The 25,681-nt window shown below is 54.8% G+C and overlaps 6 protein-coding genes across 6 annotated transcripts; 2 read left to right on the top strand and 4 right to left on the bottom strand.

Annotated features, from left to right (window-relative positions):
• Window positions 1–2,974: 2,974 nt before the first annotated feature.
• On the bottom strand, window positions 2,975–4,622 carry GGS23DRAFT_599252 (uncharacterized protein; the record flags this gene model as incomplete). Its single annotated transcript, XM_051518904.1, has 2 exons — window positions 2,975–4,440; window positions 4,517–4,622. 2 exons carry the CDS (start codon window positions 4,620–4,622, stop codon window positions 2,975–2,977), a joined length of 1,572 nt encoding a protein of 523 aa, XP_051369446.1.
• Window positions 4,623–4,691: 69 nt separating this feature from the next.
• On the bottom strand, window positions 4,692–6,030 carry GGS23DRAFT_613635 (uncharacterized protein; the record flags this gene model as incomplete). The annotated part of the gene is made up of 2 exons (XM_051520584.1): window positions 5,502–6,030; window positions 4,692–5,382 (listed from the first exon to the last, which is right to left on the bottom strand). The coding sequence occupies exons 1-2, from the start codon at window positions 5,726–5,728 to the stop codon at window positions 4,692–4,694; spliced, it is 918 nt and encodes a 305-aa protein (XP_051369445.1). The 5' UTR covers window positions 5,729–6,030.
• A 2,911-nt stretch (window positions 6,031–8,941) lies between these two features.
• On the bottom strand, window positions 8,942–12,831 carry GGS23DRAFT_223222 (ANTH-domain-containing protein). The gene is made up of 5 exons (XM_051511984.1): window positions 12,656–12,831; window positions 12,364–12,504; window positions 11,758–12,239; window positions 9,291–11,704; window positions 8,942–9,184 (listed from the first exon to the last, which is right to left on the bottom strand). The coding sequence occupies exons 1-5, from the start codon at window positions 12,685–12,687 to the stop codon at window positions 9,098–9,100; spliced, it is 3,156 nt and encodes a 1,051-aa protein (XP_051369444.1). The 5' UTR covers window positions 12,688–12,831; the 3' UTR covers window positions 8,942–9,097.
• A 1,993-nt stretch (window positions 12,832–14,824) lies between these two features.
• On the top strand, window positions 14,825–15,823 carry GGS23DRAFT_580082 (kinase-like protein). The gene has a single exon (XM_051517102.1). It carries the CDS (start codon window positions 14,836–14,838, stop codon window positions 15,763–15,765), a length of 930 nt encoding a protein of 309 aa, XP_051369443.1. The 5' UTR covers window positions 14,825–14,835; the 3' UTR covers window positions 15,766–15,823.
• A 1,670-nt stretch (window positions 15,824–17,493) lies between these two features.
• GGS23DRAFT_580077 (CIA30-domain-containing protein) lies at window positions 17,494–19,325 on the top strand. The gene is made up of 2 exons (XM_051517101.1): window positions 17,494–17,807; window positions 17,904–19,325. Exons 1-2 carry the CDS (start codon window positions 17,729–17,731, stop codon window positions 18,668–18,670), a joined length of 846 nt encoding a protein of 281 aa, XP_051369442.1. The 5' UTR covers window positions 17,494–17,728; the 3' UTR covers window positions 18,671–19,325.
• GGS23DRAFT_613633 (anaphase-promoting complex subunit 5-domain-containing protein) lies at window positions 18,916–22,001 on the bottom strand. The gene has a single exon (XM_051520583.1). The coding sequence runs from the start codon at window positions 21,653–21,655 to the stop codon at window positions 19,298–19,300; it is 2,358 nt and encodes a 785-aa protein (XP_051369441.1). The 5' UTR covers window positions 21,656–22,001; the 3' UTR covers window positions 18,916–19,297.
• Window positions 22,002–25,681: the final 3,680 nt, after the last annotated feature.

Genomic DNA, 25,681 nt, shown 5'->3' with positions numbered 1-25,681 from the left:
ATCGTCGCGTAGAGCGCCATCTAAGTCTGCGACATTACCAAATAGCGACATGTAGGCGTCTACGTTTCCCCGCACCAAAACACACCCTCTCCACGCTTTCTCTTCCTCCTCCAGTCGCTCGGCCCCCCCCCCCGCATTCCTCCGCCACGCGTGTGTCGCGTAGTCACATTTTGTTCCGGCGCTCATCTTTCTCGCTGTGTCGCGTAGTCATATGTAAGCCCCCGCACAAGTTGGGCGTGGGGAAGAGGTGGGAGGGAGTATAGAAATGAGTGGTTCGTTTCTCCTCTCGAGCTTCCCACCCCACCCCGCCCCACCCAAGTAGCTTGGGCTGCGGGTATTGTAACGACCCGCTGCCGGCCCGGAGGTAGACTCCTATTGTCTTCCTGCGTTCTCGGCCTGCACTCCCCGTTCGACAACGTCCTTGTGTTCTCGGTCCTCGATCGAGACAAGCGGCACACTAGCCGGTCTTGTGTCGTCCTTACTGTCGATCGAGATAAGGGCTACCCATCATGGCACCACCGTTAGGGTTCGGTGGTAGATGTTGGTGGGATACCCTTTTTGTTTTCGTTTTTTCTTGTTTTTTGGGGGGGTTTTTTAGAGGTTGTTATTGTTGCGGTCTCTTGGATAAGAGACCAGTCTTCTACCTGGATCGACGCACTGCGCTTGATTTGGGAAGGAATTGGCCTAGAAGGCTGGGTAAAGACCTTCCCATCCCCCCGAGGTTCATAATGCGAAGTTGAGTATCAACTGTATGTAGTAGTGTCCGCCGTAGACATCCGGACCAGGAATTCTTAGAAACCCAATATCCAGAATCTCTCTCATCGGGACAGACTCCGTGAGATGGCCTTATGTTTCGGGCCGGCCGGAGACAAACATACCTGTCTTGGCATATTAATGTCTCCCCGGGCCGCACGGCAATGTTAGTATTCGGCGTTGTTGTCGTTATTATTGTTGTGGTTTGGTTGATGTGGGAGACGGTGGAGGTCGCAAGTGGCTTGAATTGATGTGGGCTGTGGCTCTAGCTTATTATCTAAGCCAAGCGAGCGTGTGGCAGGGCTCATCCTTGCAGCTACACGTGACTGCGCTTGTGCGCCCACAGTGGAAAAAAAAATAGGCCGGGAGCTGCACAACCCAATGGCGGTGCCATGATGGGTGGCCCTTGTCTCGACCGGAGGTGAGAGTGGCACAAGGCCGGCTGGTATGCCGGTTGTCTCGGTCAGAGACCGGGAATACGGGAAGTGTTGTTGAACGGAGTATGTAGGAAGTGTGTTGTCCTTCGACGTATTGTTGAACAGTCGCGTCGCTACTCCAGCGCCTTCAGACGCAGCCGTAGTCGAAATGCCAGGTTGGGATCGTCAACACCTCGGGGTCCGCAAGCCGGAGGCTTTTGAGGAGATCCATTACACCCTGAGTCGATAAGACCCGTTCTTGACGGAGTTGGTTTTTTGTCGATTTCTTATCTCCGAACGCAAGGTATAGGTCCAATTTTGTGCCGAAAGCTTCCACATGCGATGGAATGTCATGTTGGCTAGGGTGCTAAGCGTAACGACGAGGACGGGTTGGTACACCGGTTGCTGCCCCATCTCCTCAAAGACGAGTTGCCGCGCGCGCCACGGTTGAAATCACGGCCGTTCGGACAAGGACGGGACGTTGAAGCTGCACTGGTTGCAGCTGCAGGGAAGTGCGATCCCGGATCCACCGCGGCAGTAGTACTCGCCCTGACCGTCCCGCCGCCTGATGGGAGCCGACTCGAGCGGCTCCCATCAAGCAGGGTCTTAGCCAGGGCAAGTACTGCTGCCACGGTGGGCGGTAAATGAAGTGAAATTGTGCTTATGGACCAGCTTGAAAACCCCCAGCTCCGAGTCCGGGGGGAGGAGTCCCCCCGCGGAGAGGATTCGTTAGGGCCGCTGTGTTGGCGGAAAACCTGTCAGATAGTCCTGAGTTCGAGGCCAGGGGGGGAGGTGTTCCCCCACAGAGGCCTCGCTAGCACCATGATGATGGCGAAAAACCTGTCAAATACACCCAAGTTCAAGGCTGGGGGGAGGTGTCCCCCCGTAGAGGCCTCGTTGGTGCTATCGTGGCGGTGGTTTGCCAACCAGGAGATAAACTCTGGTTTAGTCTCGGGGAGAGGAGTCCCCCCGTGGCGCACGCGTTGGCGCTGTTGCGGTGGTGGTTTTTCGGCCCTCGGCCGTTGGCGAGGAGTCGCCAACCACGTGGTCGAAGGCCGCGATGCCAGAGGGCGGCGGACGGGCACATGAAAGCGCGCGATGCGCTTGTCTCAGTTGCTCTTGGGCTCTCCGGCGTTCACCAGAGCGGCGGGCCCGTCAGTTGTAGATGCGGCATCTACAAGGCCCACCGTCAAAGACATCTCACATTCCCTGACGGAGCGCCGCCTGCCAGACTGGCTCTGGCAGGTAAGTGTGGGCTGGCGGCGCTCGGTCAGGGAGGAATGGTTGGGGGTGAGTAAGGGAGAGCTATAGCGGTCAGGGGCGGGGGGCGGTTGTACACATATGTCACGAGAGACTGGAAGATCTCGATCGTTACAGAAGTCATAGTAATAGGAGATGTCTGGAGAGTAGAAAGAACCACCAGTTCCCCCTTCAGAAAGCAACGCTTACTCTTTTGGCCCCCCGCTTGACCCCTACCCTTTTCTCCCCAACCACAGGTGAGATAGGCGGTGATGATGTGCCCACGAGGCCCAAACTCGGTTGTGCCTAGGTTTGTATTCTCATTCGCCAACTCGCTCTTCGACAAGAGGGGTAGCCCTTTGGTTTGACGGGGCCTATTCTGTGTCTTGGCTGCACAACAGAATAGCCCGGGCTCCCTCAAATCCAATCAGTTCCGGCGGCCTCGGACTCGCAGTCCAATCTCTTGTCCGAGTGCCACCACTAGCACCCACGTTAGCTTCTGTCACAGTGCCCATGATCGGGGGAGGCTCGCCAGTTAACTCACCAAAAAGTAGAACGCTGCTGCTTTACTCGGTTTCGCTAGTGAGATCCATCCCCGCCGAGGCGGGTGTCTCCTGGGCCGCGGCAAAAACGCCGTCGGGCGACATTTCGAAGCCGTTAAGGCACGCCAGAATTCCGGGCATCTGAGAACCCAGTGATGATAGCCCGGAGTTCCCAAATGCCGCTGTCATGTCCTCGTCGAGATCCAGCGGTTCACTGAGGGACATGTCGTCGAGGACCCCGAATGTGGTCCGGAACTGGTCACGGTCCGTGGGGACAGCAGTGTGTGACGTCCCAGTACTCGACTCAGATACTAGAGTTGACGATTTTTTATGTGGCTGTTCTTGCTTCTGAGGGGTGGGCACCTGTGCTGGTGTCGTATTCGGAGCCGAACCAAGCTCGTCGGACGGAGAGGCTGGGCTGGCAAATAATTCGTCGATCGAGGCCCACGTCCCCGCCTGATCGATAGTTTCCAATGTGTGGAAGTCATGGTTGTCGAAGCTGCTGAACTCCAGAATCGGGTCTTCGACTCCGTTGTCGCTAGAAGCTGGCTGCTCTTGAGTAAAGTCCGGTTGATCTAGGACTTGGGTCTCGCCAGTATCCGGGGCTATGGCCTGGGTGGAAGAAACTCCGTTGTGGTCCATGTCTTCGTTCCCAAAAAGAAAGTTGAAATCGGCCCATGCTTGGGCATCAACGTATTCATGAAAGCTGGGATCACTCATCACTGATCCGGTGACGTTACTGGGCCCCCCCACAGTGTGCGCGTCTTGTTCAGCGTCTTGTTTGCCTGTCTGTGGTTCCCCAATTGTCGATCCCGGCCCATGTTCAACTAAGGGCTCAGGCACCTCTATGGCTTGAGCCTGCTGGGTGTGTGGTTCTTGGTTGGCTTGTTTGGCTGGGGATACGTTGTTCCTTGGAGATTGGCTGTTGTGGCTGTTGTACTGGCCAGCTGACTGAGATATTTCGAGGGGACTTTGAATGGAATCACTCCCGTTTGTCATAGGTGGTTGCAAACCTCCGTGTGTTGTGTCACTGAGTGGCCGTGCTTCTTCCGGGGCAGAAAATGCACTCGGCGTGGGAATGGCAGACGCTGGCTGTTGCTGAATTCGCTCGTTCATCTGGCGACGGATCTTGGCGACCTGATCGTCGCGACAATACTTCTCAGGAGAGAATATCACCTCCCGACGACGACACACCGCGTTCATCACTGGAAGGTCGTTTCCTCGCGACGGGTAAAATACAGGGAAGTTGTTCTTTCGTAAGAATGCATGGTAGTCTCTTATAGCCTGGACGGTTTCGAGGTACCCAGGAAGAGCGAGCTTAGACAGGCTCGTCTTGACCACCTTTGATCCGTCGGCGTTGGTCTGTCTGGTCCTATATTTGTACCAGGGATATGTTTGGCGATGGATCATGGCCTCTCTGTTAGCCATGTCCAAGAAGAACTTTTTATGTTCTTCGGGCATGTTCCTAAATTGCTGCCCCAAAATCCGGGCTGTCGAGAGAGAGAGAGTTAGCAAGAGTTATTGGGGCGGACTGTCGGGGATGGAAATGGCACAGGTTCCACTTACAAATCTTTCCATTGCTGATCTGGGCATCTACTCTCGCCGTACCGATCTCGTCATAGTATTGGCGGAGCCGCTCTCCGAGCTCTCGCTCATGCATCATGCGGTACATCATGAAGCTGTTCCGTGGGCGAGGCAACTGTCGCCAGTCGAAACCTCGGGGCCACCCCTCCGGGGCTTTCTAGTCGCCCGGAGGGCCGCGGTCCCTATCTTCGTTCTGTGCAAAGCCCTCGCTAGAGAACCTTTTGTTGCTCTGATCTGCACCCTCTCCCCGCTCCACTTCAGCGGTGATAGCCCTGGTGGCATTCTCGGACAGTCGCGGAGTCTTGAAAAGCCTAGGATCTATCATTGATGACGGGGCCCTCTTCGCTGAGGGATTTCCCTCGAGCGTCGGTAATTCTTGAGTGGCGGGTAGAACTCGTGACAAAGGCGCTACTTGTCCTTGATGAGTCATTTCGACTGGCTGCCAGTGTGAATCGTAGAGAGCCATTCCAGGTTGTTGCCATGTACTTTGGCCCTGGACATTCCCCTGGACTTGCTGAGCCTGTGGCACTCGAATCACGTTGCCTAGGGGATCGAGTCCTGCTTGTGTGTTACCTTGGACTTGGGCCGGGGTTTGTGGGTTCTGCTCGTTGTGCATGCTATTGGAGAGAGACATTGTCTCCCTAGTGTTCGAGGCCTGCTGACGTTGAAGACTTGACCAAGCACTAGAGATGGCGGCCATTGGTCGGCCTCCGTGTTCTATCCATATCAGAGGGCTTTGGGGATCATGTGCGAATTCTTCAGGGTTCCCTAAGTGAATGGCATCTATATTTCGCAGATCCAAGATGTAATCGACGTTTCGACTACCTCTGTGGGTGTGGAAGAGCTTGCTATAAACGCGATTAGCATATATTGATAACACGGGCCCGTATTAGATGTGCGTGTATATTTTTGATGCCTAGATAACCCCCACGTAGGCCATAATGTAGTCAAGAGAGGGAATACTTACAGTGCTTGACGCCTGACTAGCTCTCTTCCATCTTGGCCCCACGACTCCCATCGAGAACGCTGCAGCGTGATGGCCTTCACGTATGGTTGAAATGAGTTCTTTATAGATTCCCAATCATGTAAAGCACTTTGGGTTGCCTCGTTGGCATACTGGACGGGCTGACCCGGGCAATAGGACTCATTGACCTGGTGCCCGCCGGGCGGGAAATAGAAGCTATCGTTGTTCATCGTTGACAAGTGGTTTACATCATTATACAATCGAGGTTCCTACCAATGATAGTACTCTGTGAACGATCCTGTAAAATAGCCGAGACAGGGAGCTGGAGGGGACACAATACATACCTTGCTACAAAGAAAAAGCTGGCGAGTGAATGGACTAGCGAACTTGGAAGCTAGGGACCTGGGAAGGTGGTGAATATAGGGTCTGAAAACCAGAGAACACGCCTGGGAGCGGAAGAACTGAGGAGCTGAGAAGCTGAGAATACAAGAGGCTAATAATCTGAGAATATGGGAAGCTGATAAGCCAAGAGGTTGATAATCTGAGAAATCAGGAAGCTGAGGAGCTGGGAAGGTGGAGATCTTGGGAGATTCGGGGAACTGGATTGACTTGAAGGTTTAGGGGGAAAGGGAGAGAGAGGAGGAAGAAACAATGAAGGGGAGGGTGAAGAGCTTTATATAATATTCTAAGGACAGTATGATTCTGTCCATGGGTAGAATCAGACAGTGAATAGCATTTCGAATAATGGCACAAATCGAGGACGGGGAGGTTACTCTGGTAAGATGCAAGCGAAGGAAGCTCTCGATCCATCTGAATCAGAGAATATATACCTCTGGAGAGCCGAGACCTCCCACACTGGCCTACAATAGCTCGATTATTGTTTCGAGGAGGTGATGCAAACATAGGATTTGTTTATTTGCAGGATTAGAGTCACATATGTTACTGTGGGGGCGGGCCAGCAGCCACAAGTACATGGCTTTTACACCAAGTTGCCTTCCGTCTCTGATGTATGTAATCCACAGCTGAGGTCAGTGGTGTGGCATGTTTATTGTGACATCGCCAATCTCCATACACTCTGGGCTGATAACGTAGGGACTGTAGGGGCCGGGTCCAAGACAATTAGCCAGGCTAGGTTATCTGAGAGCAAATACTTGCTCACTCACTAACTGGTGAATTTACCAAGTTCAGCACCAGATCCATCTTCTGTAATCTCCCTAGTCACGTACATATCCTAAAGGAGCCGAGGAAGTTTTGACCCTGGTACAAGAGCGGAAGGCTGACCCTCTGTAGCCGCTGTTTATGTCATGGGATGCCCCTATCGCTAAAGAAATGCGGACTTTTTACCTGGAAAGATATTGAGCTAGAGATATACAACAGGATGCATAATGGGTCAGGATACCGCACTGCAATACTGCTTTTTCTTTTGCAATATCCTTAGTACTTTAGGCACTAATGGGAGCTCGATACAGGTATTACTCCAGGTAGCAATGTATCTGTTCTTCTACGTAGAGCATCCCCAAGTATTACCTCCTCCCCCCTCTTCTGTATTCAGATGTGTGTAGACAGCTTTGTGGCTGATGGCATGCTGAGCAGCATTCTTAGGGAGAAAGGGATTTCGTGGCTTGATCTAAGCTGATACCGGATGTCTGTGTGCCTGTGTGCCTGTGTGCCTGTGTAAATAATGACAAAGGGTAAGTTAGAAATTATTATATATGCAACTTTACTTGCCAGTGATCCATCTTGACGAAGAACTTCACCACCTTGAATTTTACTTGATTTAATGCTTCTCAACCCCCATTTTATCTCTTGCTGCGTGATCTTCTATCTTAATTCCACGAATCACAGTGCTTCTGCTTGCTTCCTTGCCATTTTGGGCAAGTCAACATTGAGTGACTAACCACCTGCCAGCCCCCTCCCCCCCTTTTTTTTTTCTTTCTCTCTACAAACTTCCCCTATTTAATAATTATTACAACTGAATAAGCTGTACGTAGCTAGCTGCTTCTAAGCCCTTCTTTTTCTGTTGTATTATTGAATGTGTCAAAGTAAATGCCTATATATGTGAATGATGGGATGGAGGTACCCAGGTATCTATCTCTCTCTAGACATAAGCAGATTTCGCTCTCGAGTAGGGGGCGAGTCAAGAACATGCTTGTCTACCTGCCTACACATATATTGTAATTACCCAGCCGCTGAGGCAGAATCTCACGGAGCACAGCTTGGATAGGAGAAAGACAATATCGACCAGCACAGTACTACAGACCTGTATATAACTAGATGCATCCGGATCTGCAAGCACCGCTGGGTTACTGTGTGCCTGACAATTTTGTGGCTCATGTTTATGGCTCCGCTTTTGGGGCCATCAAAGTTGAGATGGACCACATACACTGTGAATAGTTAGCCCTTATCTTCCTTAATCTCAGGGCTGGGCAGCCATGGAAGCGCTTGCCAAAGCAGCAATTAGGAGATAGCATGGAGAAGCACGCGTAGGATGGCAAGGTTAGTTAATAGGTCATGACCATCGTCTGAGGAAACTCCCATCTAGATGGGATAGGGGTCTAGTGACATGTGCTCATGGAAAGATACTCTTCGGAGAGACGTGCTGGTTCATGCGTTTTGAGGATCCCCCTCTCCCCAGTTCGAATAACGCATCTGTTATCATGACCTGGGCAATGCCTATTTCCTCCCCGTACTGAACTCCGGTTTCAATGGTCGAGTTTCAGCTGGCTGATCACCTTGGCTGACAGAAACCAAACCAAAGGATTCATACCATCGTCTCTAGCTCTTAAACGGAGCTCTATTATTCACTAAGCGAAAGAGCAGAAGGGATTTTATCCTCGCCCTCGTCGCGTCCACCTATTCCCCATCACCTCGCATCGTGAGAATACATTTATCGACACGATAATCCTCGAAATGTGGCCCGGAATACCAGTAGAAACTATGCGGTGCCTGCTTTGCTCCTAAAGGTAACCACCAGGTCCCAGCGGCTGATCATTATGTGCCTGGCTAGCCATATCGCCAGCCTGAAAGGTTGAACACAGGGTTTCTTCGAGCCCTAGAGATATCATGTCCTTGCAAGGGCCCTTACCCCTTCTCACAGGTGCAGGGTTATCTCCCTCGGCATATATACCTATTCCCCGTAACCATCACTACCAAGATGGAGCCTTCGTGAGAGATCACAAGAGACAATACGAAAGCTGGCTTGTAGATCCTCCTTCTACAGCCGCCCTCTGCCTCCGAACTAAGGTCGTTAGGGCTGCTTCGAGGCCCCACTGGAAACCCCTATATTAGCTACCTAGACTAAGCTCGGCGGGTAAACGGCAACAGCATCACTTCTTCCACCTCCTCCTCCTGAGGTGTGGCAATTTTGTACAGAACTCTCGCCCTCACCTTCACAAATACATGGCACAGATAGGCGTCGATGTGGACACGTGTGAACCGCCCACTTTTGCAAGGATTACTTGTAGGAAGAGAAGTGAGACGAGAAGCAGAAGGAAAAAAAGATAACAATCGTGGTCTCTGCTGGTAATAACCACCAACCGCCCACTTTCCAAGAAACCCGTACCTCATCTCCCCATTCCCCCTTCTCACGCATGCTCCCTCTAGTCCTCCTGGTATGAGATCTTGCGCATCTCGCCGAGCCGGTGTCTTGCGGCCGCCAGCGAGTTCTCGAGCTGCAGAATTTCGACCTGTAGGCGTTCTCGGTAAGCATCTAGTCAAATCATCGCGTAGAAAAAAAAAAAAAAACGAGGGATACATCGAAAGAGGAGGAGTGAAAGAGAGAGTGAAACACACCTGCTGCTCCATCTCCCGAACCTTGAAGTCGTGCGGGTTGAGCTTGCTGTAGTCGACCGCATCATCCTCCTGGTTGCGGTCCTTGATCATGTTCTGCACCTGGCGCACGAGCGCGCGGCACGCTGCCCCGACCGCCTTGCTCGCCTGCTCGAGGCTTTCCTGGCTCTTGCTCATGAACCCGGCCTTGACGCGGCTCGCGGCCACGAGCTGCGCCGTCGATGCCGCCACGTCGTTCGACGCCACGATCAGCTGCTCCGGGCTGTTGCGGTCAGACAGCACACCATCCGCCGTTTCGATGAGGGTGTTGGTCGATCTCGCCACCGCTTTCGCCGCTGAGATGAGACCCTCGGTCCACCGGTTGTTCTTCTTGTAGAAGGCCGTCCTCGACGACGTGCCCCGTCCTGCTTGGACGATTTCTTGCTGTGTGGCGGTGGCAGCCTTAATCAGTTGGGCGATGGCGTTAGTGACCGCCGAGGCGGCGTCGAGGATAGAATCGTGAACTTTGAGTTCGTATGTCGAGTATCCGTCCCGAGGCTTGTTCTTCAGCTTAGCCAGGCGAGCAGCAGCTGCGGCGATGGCGTCTGCTGCCTTGCTCAACTCCGAATCGACGAGGTCGCCTAGATCACCCTTGTTGTTTGCTAGTCGGCCGAATCCCGGGGCGAAGGTCTCGACAAGGGCGGTCAACTTCTGCAGGTTTAGACGAACATCGCTGTTACCGTTGATAACAACATCGGTCTTCTGCAAGGCGTCCATGCCTTCCAGCCGGAAGCTCTGGAGGCTGCGGAAAAACTTGACAGTAGCCTGGGCAGCCACACGTGCACCGTTCATGAGCTGATCGGACTTCTTGTCGTCAGTAGCAAGGCGGGTCAGACCCTTGGTGTTGCTGCAAACATCCGCCGTGGCTCCCGCGTAGACGTTTATTGCTTTGATCAGATCCGCATGGCTGGCGTTGGGACCATCGGCAATGAAGCCGTTGAAGGCGGTAGCAAATTCTGTCGCACTTGACGCGGCCTTTTCGATTTGAGACAGCACGTATGATGGCGACGCATTCTGGTTGCCAGCCTGCATCGTCGAATCCAGCTCGTACAACGCGTCGTCGATTCGAGAGACTCCCGCTTGCAGCACTGAGTCGATGATATCATTGATCTTGTCCAGGTTGGCCATTATCAACACATCGATCTGGCCGTCCAGGACCTGGTCTGTGTCGCCTTGGTTACGCTTCAATTCGTCCAACTCGAGCAAGGTTTGGTCCATGCCGGCTTTGTAAACTTCGAGCTCCTCCTCCTTGTCACGGAGAAGTTGCTCGAGATCTGAGCTACCGTCCCGGAGCTTCGCCTGGGCCTCGTCCAGGGCGCGGGACTTGGTCCGCAGGGCCTCTTCTAGATCAGACATCTCTCGGTTATACTTGGCGAGCATGGAGGACAACTCGTTCCCTTTGCTTCGCTCCAGGTTATCGGCCCTGTCATTCGCCATACGCAGCTCTCGCTTCAACTTCTCGACTTCGTCCTTATTACTGCCGCTCAGCCTATCCTTATCGTGAAGCGCCCGATCTCGTTCCCGGATCATATCTGCCAACTCCAGATTCTTTGTCTTGATTTCGCGCTCTAGCTTCTCGCGCCTCTCGATAGCTTCTTGTGCCGACGCAGCCTTTAGCTGAACCGTCTTAAACTTCTGGAGCAGATCGAGATGCTCGTGGCGTAATTGGGAGTAGAGCTTTGCTAAGGCCTCGTATTTCGTTCGCCATGTGTTGACCTGTTCCTGGAGCGCCCGGATCTGGTCGTCCTTGCTAGTTATCTGCTGGCCAAAATTGTTCTGGATTTGCGATAGCTCGCTCTCGAGGGCTTTGACCCGTTGATCGTACTGCTGCAGCATGAGCTGGTCCCGTTCATACTGCGCCCTCGCGTTCAAGTTTTCTTGTTCGAGCTCAGCCAGCCTTCCTTGCGTCTGCCACTGTGCCTGCTGGGCCAGCAATGCCTCTTGCTCCCTCCGCTGTTGCTCTGCCAGGCGTCTCTGCTGTTCTTCGAAGTCCCGCTGCGCTTGTAACTGGGCTTCCTGCTGGGCACGAAGAGCGGCTTGCTGACGTTCATGCAGCACCCGCTGCTGCTCCTCGTACTCCTTATTCTGCCGGTCGATCTCGCCCTGCCAGAATTCGGCAATCTCGCCGGGCTCCTCGGTCTTGGGCTGGGGGACGGGGGTGGGTTGACGCTCGATCTCCTGCTTCGGGCGGGCCGGCAGGGCTGGCGCATTTTCGTCGTCCGCGAGCAAGTTGGGTGGATCTTGGGGTAGTTTCGGGATGGAGATCAATCTGGTCAAGTACCGCAGGTTCGAACATTCATAGTAGAACTTAACCAACCGGTAATGCTGAGCGTCGTAGCGTTGCCTCAGAGGCTCCAGGGCGTCGTTGTCACCGGTCGCTACGCAGAACGTTAGCCTAGAACCCGGCCCAAAGCTGTCGCCTTCAACGCACTGGAATGCATGGCTCGCAGCATGCTTGTGATGAACTTGTAAATTCCGTAACTCTCCTGCACCAGCGGGACGATGGCTGATATTCTACACTCGTTATTGCCTACGCCGCGGAAATGTGAGAAGATTAACTTCTGGAATTGCTCGATCTTGTCTTGGAGGCCCATAAGGTCGGTAATGGTCTCGTAGCCTTCGTTAGGATCGTTAATGGCCTTCAGACTGATGTATTCCTCGTACTCAAAGGTGCCATTGAACTCAGGGTGCTGCTGATGGAAAGATAATTTTGCCAGCAAGAAATACACATAATCTCGGATCAGGGGGCCGTAGCCACGGACACCCTCGCCGGAGAGCCCTCGATTTAGGCTATCGATCCACTGTCGGTTCGCCATCGCTTCTCTCAACGTCTGCGGGTGGCCCTCTTGTAGGACGCGATGAATGGTGATCAGAGCCTTGAATGTTTGCACTTCGTCGGCTAAAATGGGTTGCCTATATCGGTATCCCCGTCAGCCCCTGTTAGCCCCTGAACTCCCTCCCCCTTCCTCTGGGAATGCCATGATAGGGGGGCGGCGAAGTCGGTGAATCGGCAAGAGCTAGAGCGTCTGCCACCTACACTTTCATGCCAGCCCAGAAGGACTGGGAGGATTTGTGGTCCCAGGTATAGACAATGCAGCTTCGCACATGTTTTCGTTTCGGCGCTGTCTCTTCGGCACTAGTGGCTTTCCTGATATTGATGGCGAGCTCGGCCTCGGACCTGTGAAGGCCATAGTTAATACGGCCATGGATAGTAATGGGATAGGTATCGGCCATAATGTAGGGGGTGGAAGACAGTGTGCGGGTTGCAGTAGGAGGTTGGGGTGGGCTTCAGGAGACGCAGACGAGACGAGGAGGGAGAAGACACGGACTTGGTATGGTCGAGGCTGCGGACGGTAGCCATGGTGGATGTGCCAGTGTACTTATCGCCAGCGACGTACTGCTTCTCCGTCACGGCCGGCGAGGCGAGGAGTCGGTGAGGCGTGAGGTAGGTTGGGTCTCGGCTGGTCGAATTAGGTCGAGATGGGATGGAGCTTCACGGGCGAGCCACAGCTATCTGACGACTACCACCACAGCGCATCGCATCCAACGGAGCTGGTCAGGGGGTGAGAGGACAAGGTGCGAGGTATGTGTACGGGGACAAGAGGCAACTTCGGCAGTCTCGATAACACCGTCTCGTCCTGCACGGTCGGTTAGAGGGAAACGGGGAGGGGGATGGGGGGTTCGTCGAGTTTGCGTTGGACGCGGATGGCATAGGTAAAACGACGTTGGTGGAAGATGATTTGGATGGAATAGCGCGGTGGACGGAGCTTTGGACCTGGCTCTTGGCGCTGGGACCGCCACGGCGAGATGACGGGATGAACGCGCGGCTGCGGTGGCGGGCAAGGAGCCCGTACATTGATAAGAGATACCGTAGGGTAGGTACCTTACGTAGGAGGAGGTACCTAACGCTACCTGTCATAAATCCTTAGGCTAGGCCCATTCAACGTGTCCAACAGATCGGAAGTACCTCTTTAGGTACTTGACTTTCGCATGTACCTACCTGTATCTTTTCTTCCGTCAAACCATTTTTTTTCTCTTGAGTTAGGTGCCTCCTATCCCCTTAACGTCCACCTAAACCGTTCGCTGTTGATATACCGTACCTAGGTACCCCTTCAGGCGTTCCTATAAGTACCAGTCTCTCCCCTCCATCTCCTTGGCATAATCAGAGGCTGCCTAGGTAGGTGCCTAAACTACCTAGTCTATAGCTGCAACCCCTAACTCCCACACGTGTGAACACGAGGTCTTCCGCTTTACTTTATTATATTTACCTAGGTCTCGCACGTAATATTTTCATCACTCATCCTTTTATCCTTTATTGCCATTTACAGCAATCATTGCACAGATAGAATACACTCTTTTGGCTGTCATCCTCGCTGCCATGCATTTGTATTCGTCGTCTTCATCTTAGTCATTCTTCTTGTTTCTTCCAGCTGCCACCTACAGCTGGCCGATCATATGATACAGCTGCCAACCTGCTGTTGCAGCTGTTATCCTATTAATTGGCACCTGAGTTAGTTGTTGGCAGTTATAATAGCTGTTTCCTACCAACAGCGTGCCCACGCTGTTCCTCTTCAGTATAACACACTGGTGCCTAAAAAAAAGTAGTAATCGTCCCCGACCATTAGTTTTAATCATAATGCACCATTGTTCATTCTACTAGCCACGTTAATAAGAATCAATAAGTCGGGGTACCAACTACCTACATGTATCTGCCTCATCTTGGAGATGTCGGGGCATAGAGAGTGTGACATACCTCCCTATTTCATTCTCAAGAGCGGACTGGCGTATTTCGCCTAAAGGACATGCTCATATAGAGAAAACGAGTGACCTGTAGGAGAGAATCTAGTTCCTGGTGCCGGAGGTGTTATTCCTGATCCAACAAACAAAAATCCATAACTCGGGAACAACAATATCCTTAATTTCAAACACTCTTTACGGCATCATGCGGATCGCTAAGAAGCATGCTTCTGAATCAAGCCTTGACGCCGTAGTGTAGGAATCACTTGCTCCTCCGTCCACTCAGTACATTTTTTCAACGACCGACGAGCTTCCCCGCTTTCGTAAAAGGTCAGGGGGTTCAGGGGCTTGACTGGTTCCGTTATCCTGGTTTTGAAAGCCTTCTGCTTCGGAGGTGCTGGAGTGCCCCGAAGGACTGTGTCTCAGGTATTTGGGCGTGTATAGGTACTCGACGAGTTCTTTTGCATGCAGAGTATTAGACTTCCCAGGGACAACAGACCATTTTAAGCCGTCACACTTCCGACAGTTACCAATTACCAACTGTGTCTTAATATAAATCGCTCGGATCTACCTGCCTGCTTGTGGGGGTTGACTCATGTATGTAGGCAGCAAGGTAGGCCAAAGGTCTGCATTACGGACCGTACCACACGGCCGGGTCAGAAATGGCAGCGCCATTGGCTGTTGGCGTTGCGCTGATACTGCCAAGCCAGCCAGGAAGGGCAAATCACAGGTCTTCTCTACGGTATTATCACGGAATTATCATGGAATTGTCATGGAATCTGTACTTCCGATACCCACGATGTCGACAAATTTCATAACGAAGGCGATTCCTGCTCTCCCGTGGATTCGCCACAAGGACGAAATTCCCGGCCCTCTTCCGACAAGAACCGAGATCGAGGCCGCTACGGCAGCATTCCTTAGTATCTTCGATCCGAGCGCTCGGCGCACCGTCTTGGTGAAGAATAAATTTGTTGTCAAATACGGCCCCGCAGTATTTGAGAATGAAGGTCACGCGTTGATATTCCTAGAGAAATTTACACAAATCCCAACTCCTCGCCTGTACGCCATGTACTGGGAAAGTGACAAGCTCTTCATCATCATGGAGTTTATCTCTGGTCAGGGTCTTGACGATGTGTGGCCACACATATCTGAAGAGGAAAAGTCGCCTATTGTGAGCCAACTGCGACAAATTTTGGACCATGTGCGTGCTCTCCCGTCACTTGGGATTGCCAGTGGAGTCTATGGAGGGCCGCTACCCCACCGCTACTTCTTCTCGCTAGACAACGACCCGCTCGTTACCGGCCCCTTTACAACAGAGGAAGATGTCTGCCAGGCTCTTGTTTTACGGTCTAAGAGAAATTGGGATGAATATGGACGGCGGGGCTGGATGTCAGAGTTCTTCTCTCGTCATTTGTCAACCATGTTGCGTAACCACGAAATGGTATTCACGCATTCGGATTTCCAACGAAAAAACATCCTCGTCCAGGAGCAAAGCATTGAGGGGGGCTTGAAGAGATTTCAGGTGGTGGCTATCCTGGACTGGGAGTTCGCTGGTTGGTATCCTAGTTACTGGGAGTATGCATCGTGTTTTGCCCATTCTGACTGGTCGGATGACTGGGCCGAGAAGGTCGAACAGATTCTTGATCCGTATCTGACTGAAGGTGCAGTCATGAAACTGGTCGTACAAGATCTTGACTCGTAGAAAACGTAGCGACGTCAATAATAAAGCCAGTTCGCCATCAGCTGGTGAAATAGTAGGCCGAATAGTTGTAGATTTGTAGTATTAAGTAATATACCTAACCTGGTTGACACTATGGCACGTGGGTAACCCGGTTCTACAGTCAACTAACTGACAGCATCGCCAGACTCCACGCCTCCGAAGCCTATAACCTTCTCATTACGTAGGGAGTCCTACTTCGTAAGCCTACATAACCCACGACGGGAATATAGGCGTCTACGTTTTCGCGTGACACTTCTTCGTGATCCCTCATGGGCACCTATGGTGACATTGAGCCGAGCAACGCCAGTGAATATCTTGCGGCTTTCCATGACGATATCACCCCATAAACCCGGATCCTGCCTTGATAGTCTTGTGGCTGACGAGACTGAGTATATACAGACAGATGGTGCGTTAGATATAAGAACTATTTCCGGCATTTCAGTATTAACACTATCGGCCGATCATAGGTCAATTCAATCTTGGTAGTGTTACCTGTGGTCAGCGCCCTAGCCGGGGGTGGGGGTGTCCAGCGCTCCATCCCCGTGGGTGTTCTCATTGAAAATGGTCAAAAGCGACGGCCTACCTGTTCCTGGCACAATTGGGAAGCCTTGCCAGAAGAGATCCTGGCAAACCTAGCACGACGGTTGGCTTTGTCCGCGAACGGATACGTAACGCGGATATTGCCCTTGCAAAACTAGATAACGGTATTAAGTTCGAGAACGGGCTCATGGATATGGACGCTCCGGCAAAAGGCATTCATCCCCCTAACAAACCAAGACCGGAATAATGAGTACGTGATAGATTCCATTCGTCACTGGCAAGCAGATGCTCTACGATTTCAAGAAAAGACACCTATTGGAAAAACGTCGCTAAACTGTTACACATCCTCAGATAACACTCTCCACAGGAGGTCACTTAATCGCTCGCGGTAAAGCCGCCGATATCAAGTGCAAACAAGATGTTTATGCCACGAAATAACCGGAAATGGATACAAGGCTAAATATCTGAGATGGAGCCTGCGGTGGGTACATTGTCGTTGTTAAGACCGAAGTGCGATAAAGAAGGGAACGACAATCCGGGGCCAAATCCTGACCCTGAAGAGTCGCCGGCAAAAAAGCACTGAGCGTCATAATCTCGCCAGAGACCTCTACACATATGAGATAGATGTCAAAGATACCTATACCACTGACCTCCGAGGTTGGCACGTGAAAACGTGGACGGGACCGTATTCAACACTGTCGAGAAAACCCGTCGAAGTTGACTGAAGAGGCAAGGAAATTTCGGGAGAATGCTCGAGCGGGATCGACAACGGTTGCGGGAACAAATGAGGCTATCGTGAATCCATCAGGAGATCGCGGAGGGTCAGGGAGGAGAGGAGTAACGTGGATCCCCGGATTAGGTATCGTGAATCCGAGACCCCATTATTGACTGGAGCCAATAAGCTCTCTAATTCGCAATAGCTTCTAGTTATCTCTCCTAATAGATCAACGGTTTATCAGGTTCAGCATCCTAAGATTCTAATACTAGTTACCGACTGGCTTGTAGGTATTGGTGGGATCACAGGAAGCGGGCCAGCCAAAACGCACGAGACTACCTAGGTACCTACGTAATTCCATTTTCATTGACCCCGCCTCCACCTAGATCGCATTACGTAAGACGCCACTTCACTATGCGTACAGGTAGCTAGGTACTTTGCCTTGCTCTAGTGTAGCGATGTCTTCGCTACCTTCTTTACCACCATCATACGCTGGATCCTGAGGATCTCTGGAATAGCCCCGCGCGATACGGATGTCAAATCGGATGACGGAGCCGTCTGGCTCATCGACCACATCACCTCCTTAATCCGATCCCCGTACTTCGCCGCCTCGCCGGTTTTCTGCTCGCCTGGCCGCGATTCGAATCTGATTTCTGCAGACCTTTCTGAATCCCGACGTCGGCTTCCAAGATGCGCGCCACCGCGGCGTGCCTGTACAAGGGCTTCTGGGGGCGCAGCCTCGACGAGTTCAAGCGCCTCGCCAACATAGGTACCTACATACAGTCACACACACACAGCACCATAGAAGCCCGCGCAGTCCCTCGTTACCGCGAATCCCGCCCCGTACGCTGACAAGATGCCGCAGCCTTCAAGCTCGAGGGCATCAAGGGGCCCTCGGGCCCGATGCCCCTCCACAACTTCCACACCGCCGAGTCGCTCAAGGAGGCCAAGGTGATGAGCGACGCCGACATAGGCGGCTTCTCGAAGGCGACGCTCGACTGGATCCCTCCTCCCGGGTCCGCGTCCGCGTCCGCGCCCGGCGCGGCGCGGGACGCCGGCGGGCCGGGCTCCGGGACGGGGCAGGGGTACGCGCACTTCCACGGGACGATCTCGACGGCGCTGCCGCCGGACCGGCCGCAGATCCAGCGGTCGGGGTTCGCGGCGTGGCGGACGCTGGACCGGCCGCGGACGCTGTTCGGGCGGGGCACGTGGGACATCGACATGTACACGTACCTGGCGCTGCGGGTGCGGTCGGACGGGCGCAGCTGGCTGGTCAACGTGCAGACGGAGTCGCTCGAGCCGACGGACCTGCACCAGCACCGCCTCTACGTCCGCCGCCCCGGCGCCTGGGAGACCGTCCTCATCCGCTGGAACGACTTCGTCCGCACCAACCACGGCTTCGTCGTCGAGCCCCAGGCCGAGATGCTCCGCCAGAGCGTCCGCTCCGTCGGCCTCGGCCTCACCGACCGCGTCCCCGGCCCCTTCGACCTCGCCGTCGACCGCATCTGGGCCACCAACGACGCCTCCGAGGCCGACGCTGACCCCCCCGACGCCGACCCCCTCGGCCGCCCCCCCCGCGAGGGCCAGCTCCGCGACAAGCAGGGCCGGAATATCGCCTGGAGCGACAAATGAGACAACTAGGAAAATACCCAGTTTACGACGCTGCGCCTAAAAGGCCGAAACTGAATGCGTGCCGCTAGGCTGGTAGGCTTGCTGTTTTCGTCACCTGTGTAGCGTAAGTTACGCAAGCTGCCCGCTCGACAGTCGAACATCTCACTGCGACCTACCTCAACACATACCTAATTAAAAGTTATACGCCGTCTACAGAATACGCGATCCCTGAAGGGGTGGGGAGAGTGGCAGAGGCTAGCTAGCCGGAGAATATAGTCGTGGAGTTGACAAAGCACACGGCTGGCATTGGGCAAAGGGGACCTCAGGGAGGAGACGGGGTAAAAGGGTCCAAGTTAGCTGGCAGCCTGCCTACTGTGCACACGTATGTATATATTGGATCTATGTATACTATCAAGACCGAATCTCGTTTAAAGCCGGCCTGACACCTATAGTTAGAGACCCCCCCCCCCCAGACTTCGTAGTCCGTCGCGCAAGTGCCTCTTGATTGCAATGCCTACCCCCCCAACTCCACCCGTGCTGCCAAGTTCCCCTCTCGATTCCCGTGTTCGACGCGTAGACTCGTCTAGTGTTCTCCTTTACACCCGTCCTACCGCCCCAACTCCTCTCCCCTCCCCTCTCTTTACCCCCTTACCCCCACCCCCCCGCCCGCGCGGCCGCATCCCTGCGTATGGCGAGGTACGCGGCGGCGCAGTCGTTGGCGAGGACGGGGTCGCCGGAGACGCGCATGATGGTGGCCTTCTTGGCGAGCATCTCGCACTGGCAGGGGAGGTCCTCGACGGCGGCGTAGAGGGCGAAGGCGCGCTCGACGGCCTCGAGGGCCTGGGCGATGCGCTCGCGGCGCGGGGGGGAGGCGGCGGCGGCGCGCCCCGCCAGGCCCATGCTTGCGTCCGCGAGCTGCGCGTACAGCGCGGCGGCGGCGGCCGCGTCCTCGCACTCGAGGCAGCGCGGCAGCGCCGCGGCCAGCAGCGCCGCGGCCGCCGCGAACTCGCCCACCGCGTTCAGCACCCGCGCCACCGCGCCCATCGCCGCCCACAGCTGCGGCGCCAGCCGCGCCCGCCACGCCACGTGGGCCGCCCGCACTGCGGCCGTGAACCCGCGCTCGGCGCGGCCGCACCGCGCCAGGATGTCGGCCTTGAGCAGCAGCAGGCGCACGCGCAGCGCCACGTCGCGGTTCTCGTCGCGCAGCTCGGCCATCATGCGCTCGACCTCGGCGAAGGCGTCGTCGAGGCTGCCCCGGCGCATCAGGTACTTGACGTGCAGGTTGTCGATGACGAAGGCGAGGTCGGGCTCGAAGTCCTCGTGCTTGGACTGGAGCAGCTGCGACAGCAGCAGCTCCGCCTCCCTCAGGTTGTCCCGCCGGATGTCCCGCTTGAGCTTGATGATGCCGCGGTACTTGTGCCACGACTGGTTCGGCCGCCACGCCCGCAGCGAGTTCGCGTCCATGGCCTCTAGCAGCCCCAGCGCCTCGTCGTACTTGCCCTTCAGCGTCAGCATCGACGCCTGCCGGCCCGCCACCTTCAGCTCGTCGTCGAATATGGTGTGGCGCGCGTGGCAGCGGATGAACACCTCGGCGGCGGTCGCGGCCAGATAGGTGATTCCTAGCCGGTCCCACAGCGCTATGCTGATCGACAGCTGCGAGCCGACCAGGCCCTTCATGTTGCGTTCGACCAGGATCTGCGAGCTTCTGACGAGGTGCTCGACGGCCGTCGCCACGCTCTCGCCGTTCCAGAGGGTCATCTTGGCCTCGCTCATCAACGAGGAACTCCAGAGCGCCCACATGTCTGTCTCCTTGGCCCGGCTCCGGAGGAAAGCCAGCGACTCCTTGCCCGTCCCCAGCATGCTATTTGACTCGAGCTCCTTGGTGATTTCGGGGTGGGCTCGGCCAAAGTGGAAGAGCCAGTTGAGGGCAAAGTTCAAACAGGTCATATCTCGGTTCTCCCTAGCCGTAGACACGGTTTCGAGCATAGCGGAGATAGCCTCCTTGTGGCACCCAAAGTCTGCTTGGAGCACTGCAAGGTTCATGAGAGCGTATTGGTAAAAGGACCTGTCCCTATTTTGCATCGTGTAGTCGAAGTATCGGTGCAAGTAGTCGAAAGAAGTAGAATAGTCCCCGGCTCTCCACGCATCCAGATAGCTCAGATAGTGGGACAAGCTCGGTATGACGAGGCTGTCGTGTAGCAAGTCGTGGAATTGTCGTTGTATCTCTGGGGGTATCCGACTGCCGTATCTCTGCATTTGCTCAATCTGAAACTCGAGCAGTTTCTGAACGTCGTCGGTGCTGACGGGTAGGGTTGAGGTGGGGTCGTCCCTCAGCATATCTCCGTAGGCCACAGAAGCAACGCTCTCAACGCCAGCACCCCAGTCGCTCTCCCCAGTAAGAAGGACGTGGTCGAAGCTGAGCCTTTGGAAGGAAGGCGTCTTCTTCCGGTAATATGCTGCCGTAGTCTGCCGGTATCTGATGAAGGCCTTCCACAGCTCGAAAGCGTCGTGAAAGCGCAGCCGCGTGAACTCGAGCCGGGATCTGCGCACGAAGGCGCCGAAAGGCGAGTTGCGGGAGAGCAGGATGGCTTCCGGATCCGGTGCGGGTACACCCATCTCGGCATCCCGACGGAGCTCCTCTTTTGATTTCGCCAGCAGGTTCGCGCAGCGGTCGAAGAACTCGTGCAGGGCATCTAGTGAGTCGATCTTCCACAGCCTATCCACAAAGACGTACCACAGGCTCCGGCCCGGCATGCCCGAGGCTGCGGTGTGCGGCGCCAAGACCCGTTCGAAATCGGCGATGGAGATGACGAGGCTGACGGTACTTTCGGCCGGCTTCCACCGGCGTTCGGGGCAGGAGAAGGAGGTTGAGACGTCATTTTCGATCAGGTGAGAGGTTATGAAGGAGAGGACTTCGACAATGGAAGCCGTCGGGACAGCCTTGTGGGTGTACAGCTCAATGAGAGCCAGGAGGCCGATTTTGGCTGGGGTGAGAAAGCGGGACATGGTGCTGCGGCCTGGCGCGTGTCCGGGAGCAGAAGAAATGGCCCAGGTGCTCTACGCTGTCACCTGTTCATTGCCATGCAGTGATCCCTTGTGAATAGTCCCCAAAGCAGACAGACACAGCCAGTAGCTCCTGGATTCCGTGGGGGCCCCGGCGTCAACTGAATCAGGCGAGGTCAGAGATCTCCCGAGGACAGAATAGGCATCCTTGGGCTTGCGTATGTTTTTGATTCTATTCTTTGCTTCTTCTTTTTACTCTATCGAGTCGACGAAAAGGTGTGAGGTTATCGTGGCTCACAAAATAACGGGACATCGAAGCCGTGATTTCCCGCCTATGACGAGACTACGCGTTGGCAGGCGTGGTACAATTTAGTAACCCGACAGGAGGGATAATATAGTAAACGGTATACGACTGTATGCATTTAAAGGAATACCGTAAACTCGGTGCGCTATCTACTACGTACCTAGGTACCTACCCTTAAGGAAGCAGGTCACTTCGCTCCTACGCCGCAAAAACGGTTCGTGCGATTTTTTTTTTTTTAAAAGAACCCGCTGGAAGGAAATTTCCTCTTGCGTGGACTCCTCTCAAAGTATACCTAAGTGCGGGAGTGGGTGGACGAACCCGCCCCGCCAGGAACGCCGATGGACTACACCACGGCATGGCGGCTTACAACGCCGACGAGTTTCGCGTTTCCAGCGTGCCAAGTCCACGTGGCAGAGATGGCCACAGATTTTTACAACGTCTAGTCTCTCCGAGTCGCTTACCGGCGACCGAGGCGAAGTTAGCGGGACCGAGAGATTCGTCGGCTTGCCCGTGCTGCGGTGTAGCCAGACAGCGTTTAGGCTCGTAGTTTAGGGGGGGGGGGGGGGGGGGATGTCGATAGGATAGATACCTAGATAGCGCAGCTCTCACAAAGGTCGATGTGGCGTTGGCGATTTTAAAATGCGCCCAACGAAGGAATGATGTGGGTAGGAGATTATCAGGGCAGCACCCGAAGCAGAGGCTCCCCGAAGCCTATCGTGCTACGAATGGTCATCTAGGCCTCCCGAGCGGATTCCGATGGCCGGCCCGACTCGCCTGCTATCAGCATGGTAGAGCGCATCACAGGTGGCCTTATCCACGGCGCGTTCAAGACAAGATATTTCCCATTGTTTCATCCGAGATTAGCGGCGAGATTGGCTGCCAGTATCGGGCCTTGGCAGAAGAGCGAACTAGCCCGCAACGGTATCCCAGGGAAGGACTCGATAAGGATGCTAATACGTTGTACCACATACGTAGTACCGCGTACATAGGTGCAAGACATGGGAGGAAGTTAAGACAGCGCGTTCCTAGCGGCGTCGATCGAGGGGGACGAGCAAAGGGATCCCGGTGAGCACAGCAGCTTGGGTGCCTATGAAAGATCCCTTGTGTATACCCACGTAGGTAGGTTATGTACCATGTAGGTAGGTAGGCATTTATCATCGTCATATTGTCCCAGATCTGGGGAAATATGGGGACGTCGTTACCATTAAGCCGGCACCGCTTTCTCTCACGCCTGCCGACTCCGCGACTCTGACAAACGATTACCTATCAAATACGCGCGATGTGTATGTAGTATCCGGCTCTGCGGCTACGAGGAGGGACTGCTGTTGACATAGGCACCTGGCTGCATGGCGATGCGCCGCAGCCTCAGCGCGGTCTGTTCAGCCTCATCACGACGTCGACGCGCGCGATGGTTGATGATCGGCACCTATCCAGAGGGAGCTAGTATGGCCATATTGCCGTGTACTACGCTAGCGGATGCCAGTGAAAACTCTGGTGGCGCATCCGTCCAGACAGTTTAAGAGAGAGGGAGGGAGAGAGGCGGCGCTACGTGTTGGGTGGCCGGGCACTGCATTTTCGCATCTGCCGTCGTCCCGAGCTGGGTACCGCATACCAGGGATCTTTGGTACCTTTAGCTGCTCGTGTTCCACCATCGCTAAGATGTGCGGAAGCGTTTAGGGAACCAACCGATTTCACGAGCGGTACCGCGACGCACGTATTTGTTTACACTCGGAAGATACTCACGTCGGATATGGCACCGAACTATCATCTACCTATCTGCTTGGTCACGTCGGTCGCAACGAACACGGCAGGTCTGGAAACGATCTAGCTCTTTTTATCGTGGGACGGGGCGGCGACATATATCTAGCGGGTGATTCGCAAAGCGTCACTCGTATGAGACCAAGCCATCTTCGCTATTTCGCTGCCTCCGGGCGGGAGACGTGACAAGAACTGGAAATTAATGTCGCCCACGCACCGGCGCATACACGCGAATTTTTAGGACAGGTCTCGCGGCTGATATCTGACTCGGGCATGCGATCTCGACCTCGGCGGAGGACCCGTACCGCGTCGCCTTGCGGCTAGTCGCTTCCCACGAGTCATATGAGCATCATCTAACTCGGAGGCAGGCGGGAAAAAGGGCTAGTACGCCCAAAGTTGGGTTGCCTTACGGGGAGGAGATGCGGAGCAGGGTCTAGCGGATGGTGTAATCTGCCATGTTTCACAGCACATGGCATTGGGCAGAAGCAGTGGAAGTACGGAGAGGGAGGGAAAAAAAGGACGGCTCAGTAGGAAGCACGAAGTTGTGAGAAGAAATGATAGGTGTGCGGACGCTGACGTCGCGAACAATCTGGGTAAATGGTGGAAGCAAGGATCAGATTAACCCTCTTATTGGATCGCCGCCCAGGCTGGCAGCGGGGACGGACGGCCTCCCCTCCTATGTCCCGTACCTACCGGTTGCGAGACGGGTACCCGGAGAGGTACCTAAGACACCAGATCCCTCTGTGGAAGGGACATGCATCCCTACGTAGGCGGTACATACCGCAGTACACACGGTAGCAGGAAGAGCCCGCTGTACAGAGCGCCACTCAACAATAGAGTGGAGTGGAGGAAGATGGCCTAGCGAGCAGCCAGCCCCTGAAGCCCTTCGGTCGGTACGGGGTGGCTGAACACCGCGCCAATCAGCGGCAGCTCTTAACAGACCGCCAGGGCGCGCCGGGGCGACGGGGGCTGCGAGACGGCGTACGCTCTCGCCCTATCAAGTCGACCTACGCCGGTACCCCTGCGTCCTGCGTCGGCAAGGAGCGGAATACATGCGCTAGCGGGAGGGCACTAGCGAGCACACCAGCGGGGGTACGAGCGAGTGCGAGCGTGCTGCCGCATCCTGCCAGCCGCGTCTGCAGCGCGAAGGAGTCGTCGAGGTACCACGCCGTAGTAATAATCGCCAAGCTGCCTCCTGAATCTGGGTCTCCCGCTAGGGGGGGGGGATGTCCGGATACCACCTGCAGTAATCGGCGCTTGTGGCCAAATCACCGCCGCCCAGTCAGCGCGGCCAGGAACGCAGCAGCGACAGGTTCTGAGCCGGCGTCTGGGCTGTCGACGACATCGGGTGCCGCCACTGGCTGTCCGAGCTGCGCAAACCCAGCCCAACACGTGGTGGGATGCTGGAAGCCGCAGGCGAAGGATCGAGAGAAGGAGAGGAAGAATGAAAGAGGGAAACAAAGAAAGAGAATGGAGAGAAAAAAAAGACTCATACTCCTCTGCGCCGTCACAATGTTCCGCTGTGGGCCTCGCCATAGTGGCAGAATGCCGTGCGTCAACCTCTTCTCGACCTGACTCGATGGTCTACGTCCGGCCGAGCTGGGCTCAGGGGAACCGAACATGCTCGTCACGATAATTCCTGCATAAACCCGTAAGCCCCCCCGACCCGACGGGCTTGTCCTCGACGATCTTCCTATCTCTTCCTGTTTGGTGTCTTTTTGGCCTGTTTCTGTCCGGCGCAATTTCCACCCCTCCTCTTTTGGTTGGAATCATATCCGCACTTTGGGGGCGAGATCGTAAAGAGATCGTCCTCGTTGTGGCCCTGGCGACCACTTGCAATCTTGCTGATTGACATATCTGCATCTCTACTTCATTCCCTCTGCTAATCTCCCTCCTGTGGTCAGGATTCAACCTTGTTTTTTTTTTCTTCCCTACCTCCCTCCCCTTCCTCTTCGGGGGCAGCCAGC

This window comes from Durotheca rogersii (genome assembly GCF_024521655.1).
Source record: "Durotheca rogersii strain YMJ 92031201 chromosome Unknown GGS23scaffold_22, whole genome shotgun sequence".
In the NCBI taxonomy this organism is placed as follows: Eukaryota; Fungi; Ascomycota; class Sordariomycetes; order Xylariales; family Xylariaceae; genus Durotheca; species Durotheca rogersii.
The sequence above is the reverse complement of the archived record's forward strand: the minus strand, read 5'-3'. Positions and strand labels throughout refer to the sequence as shown.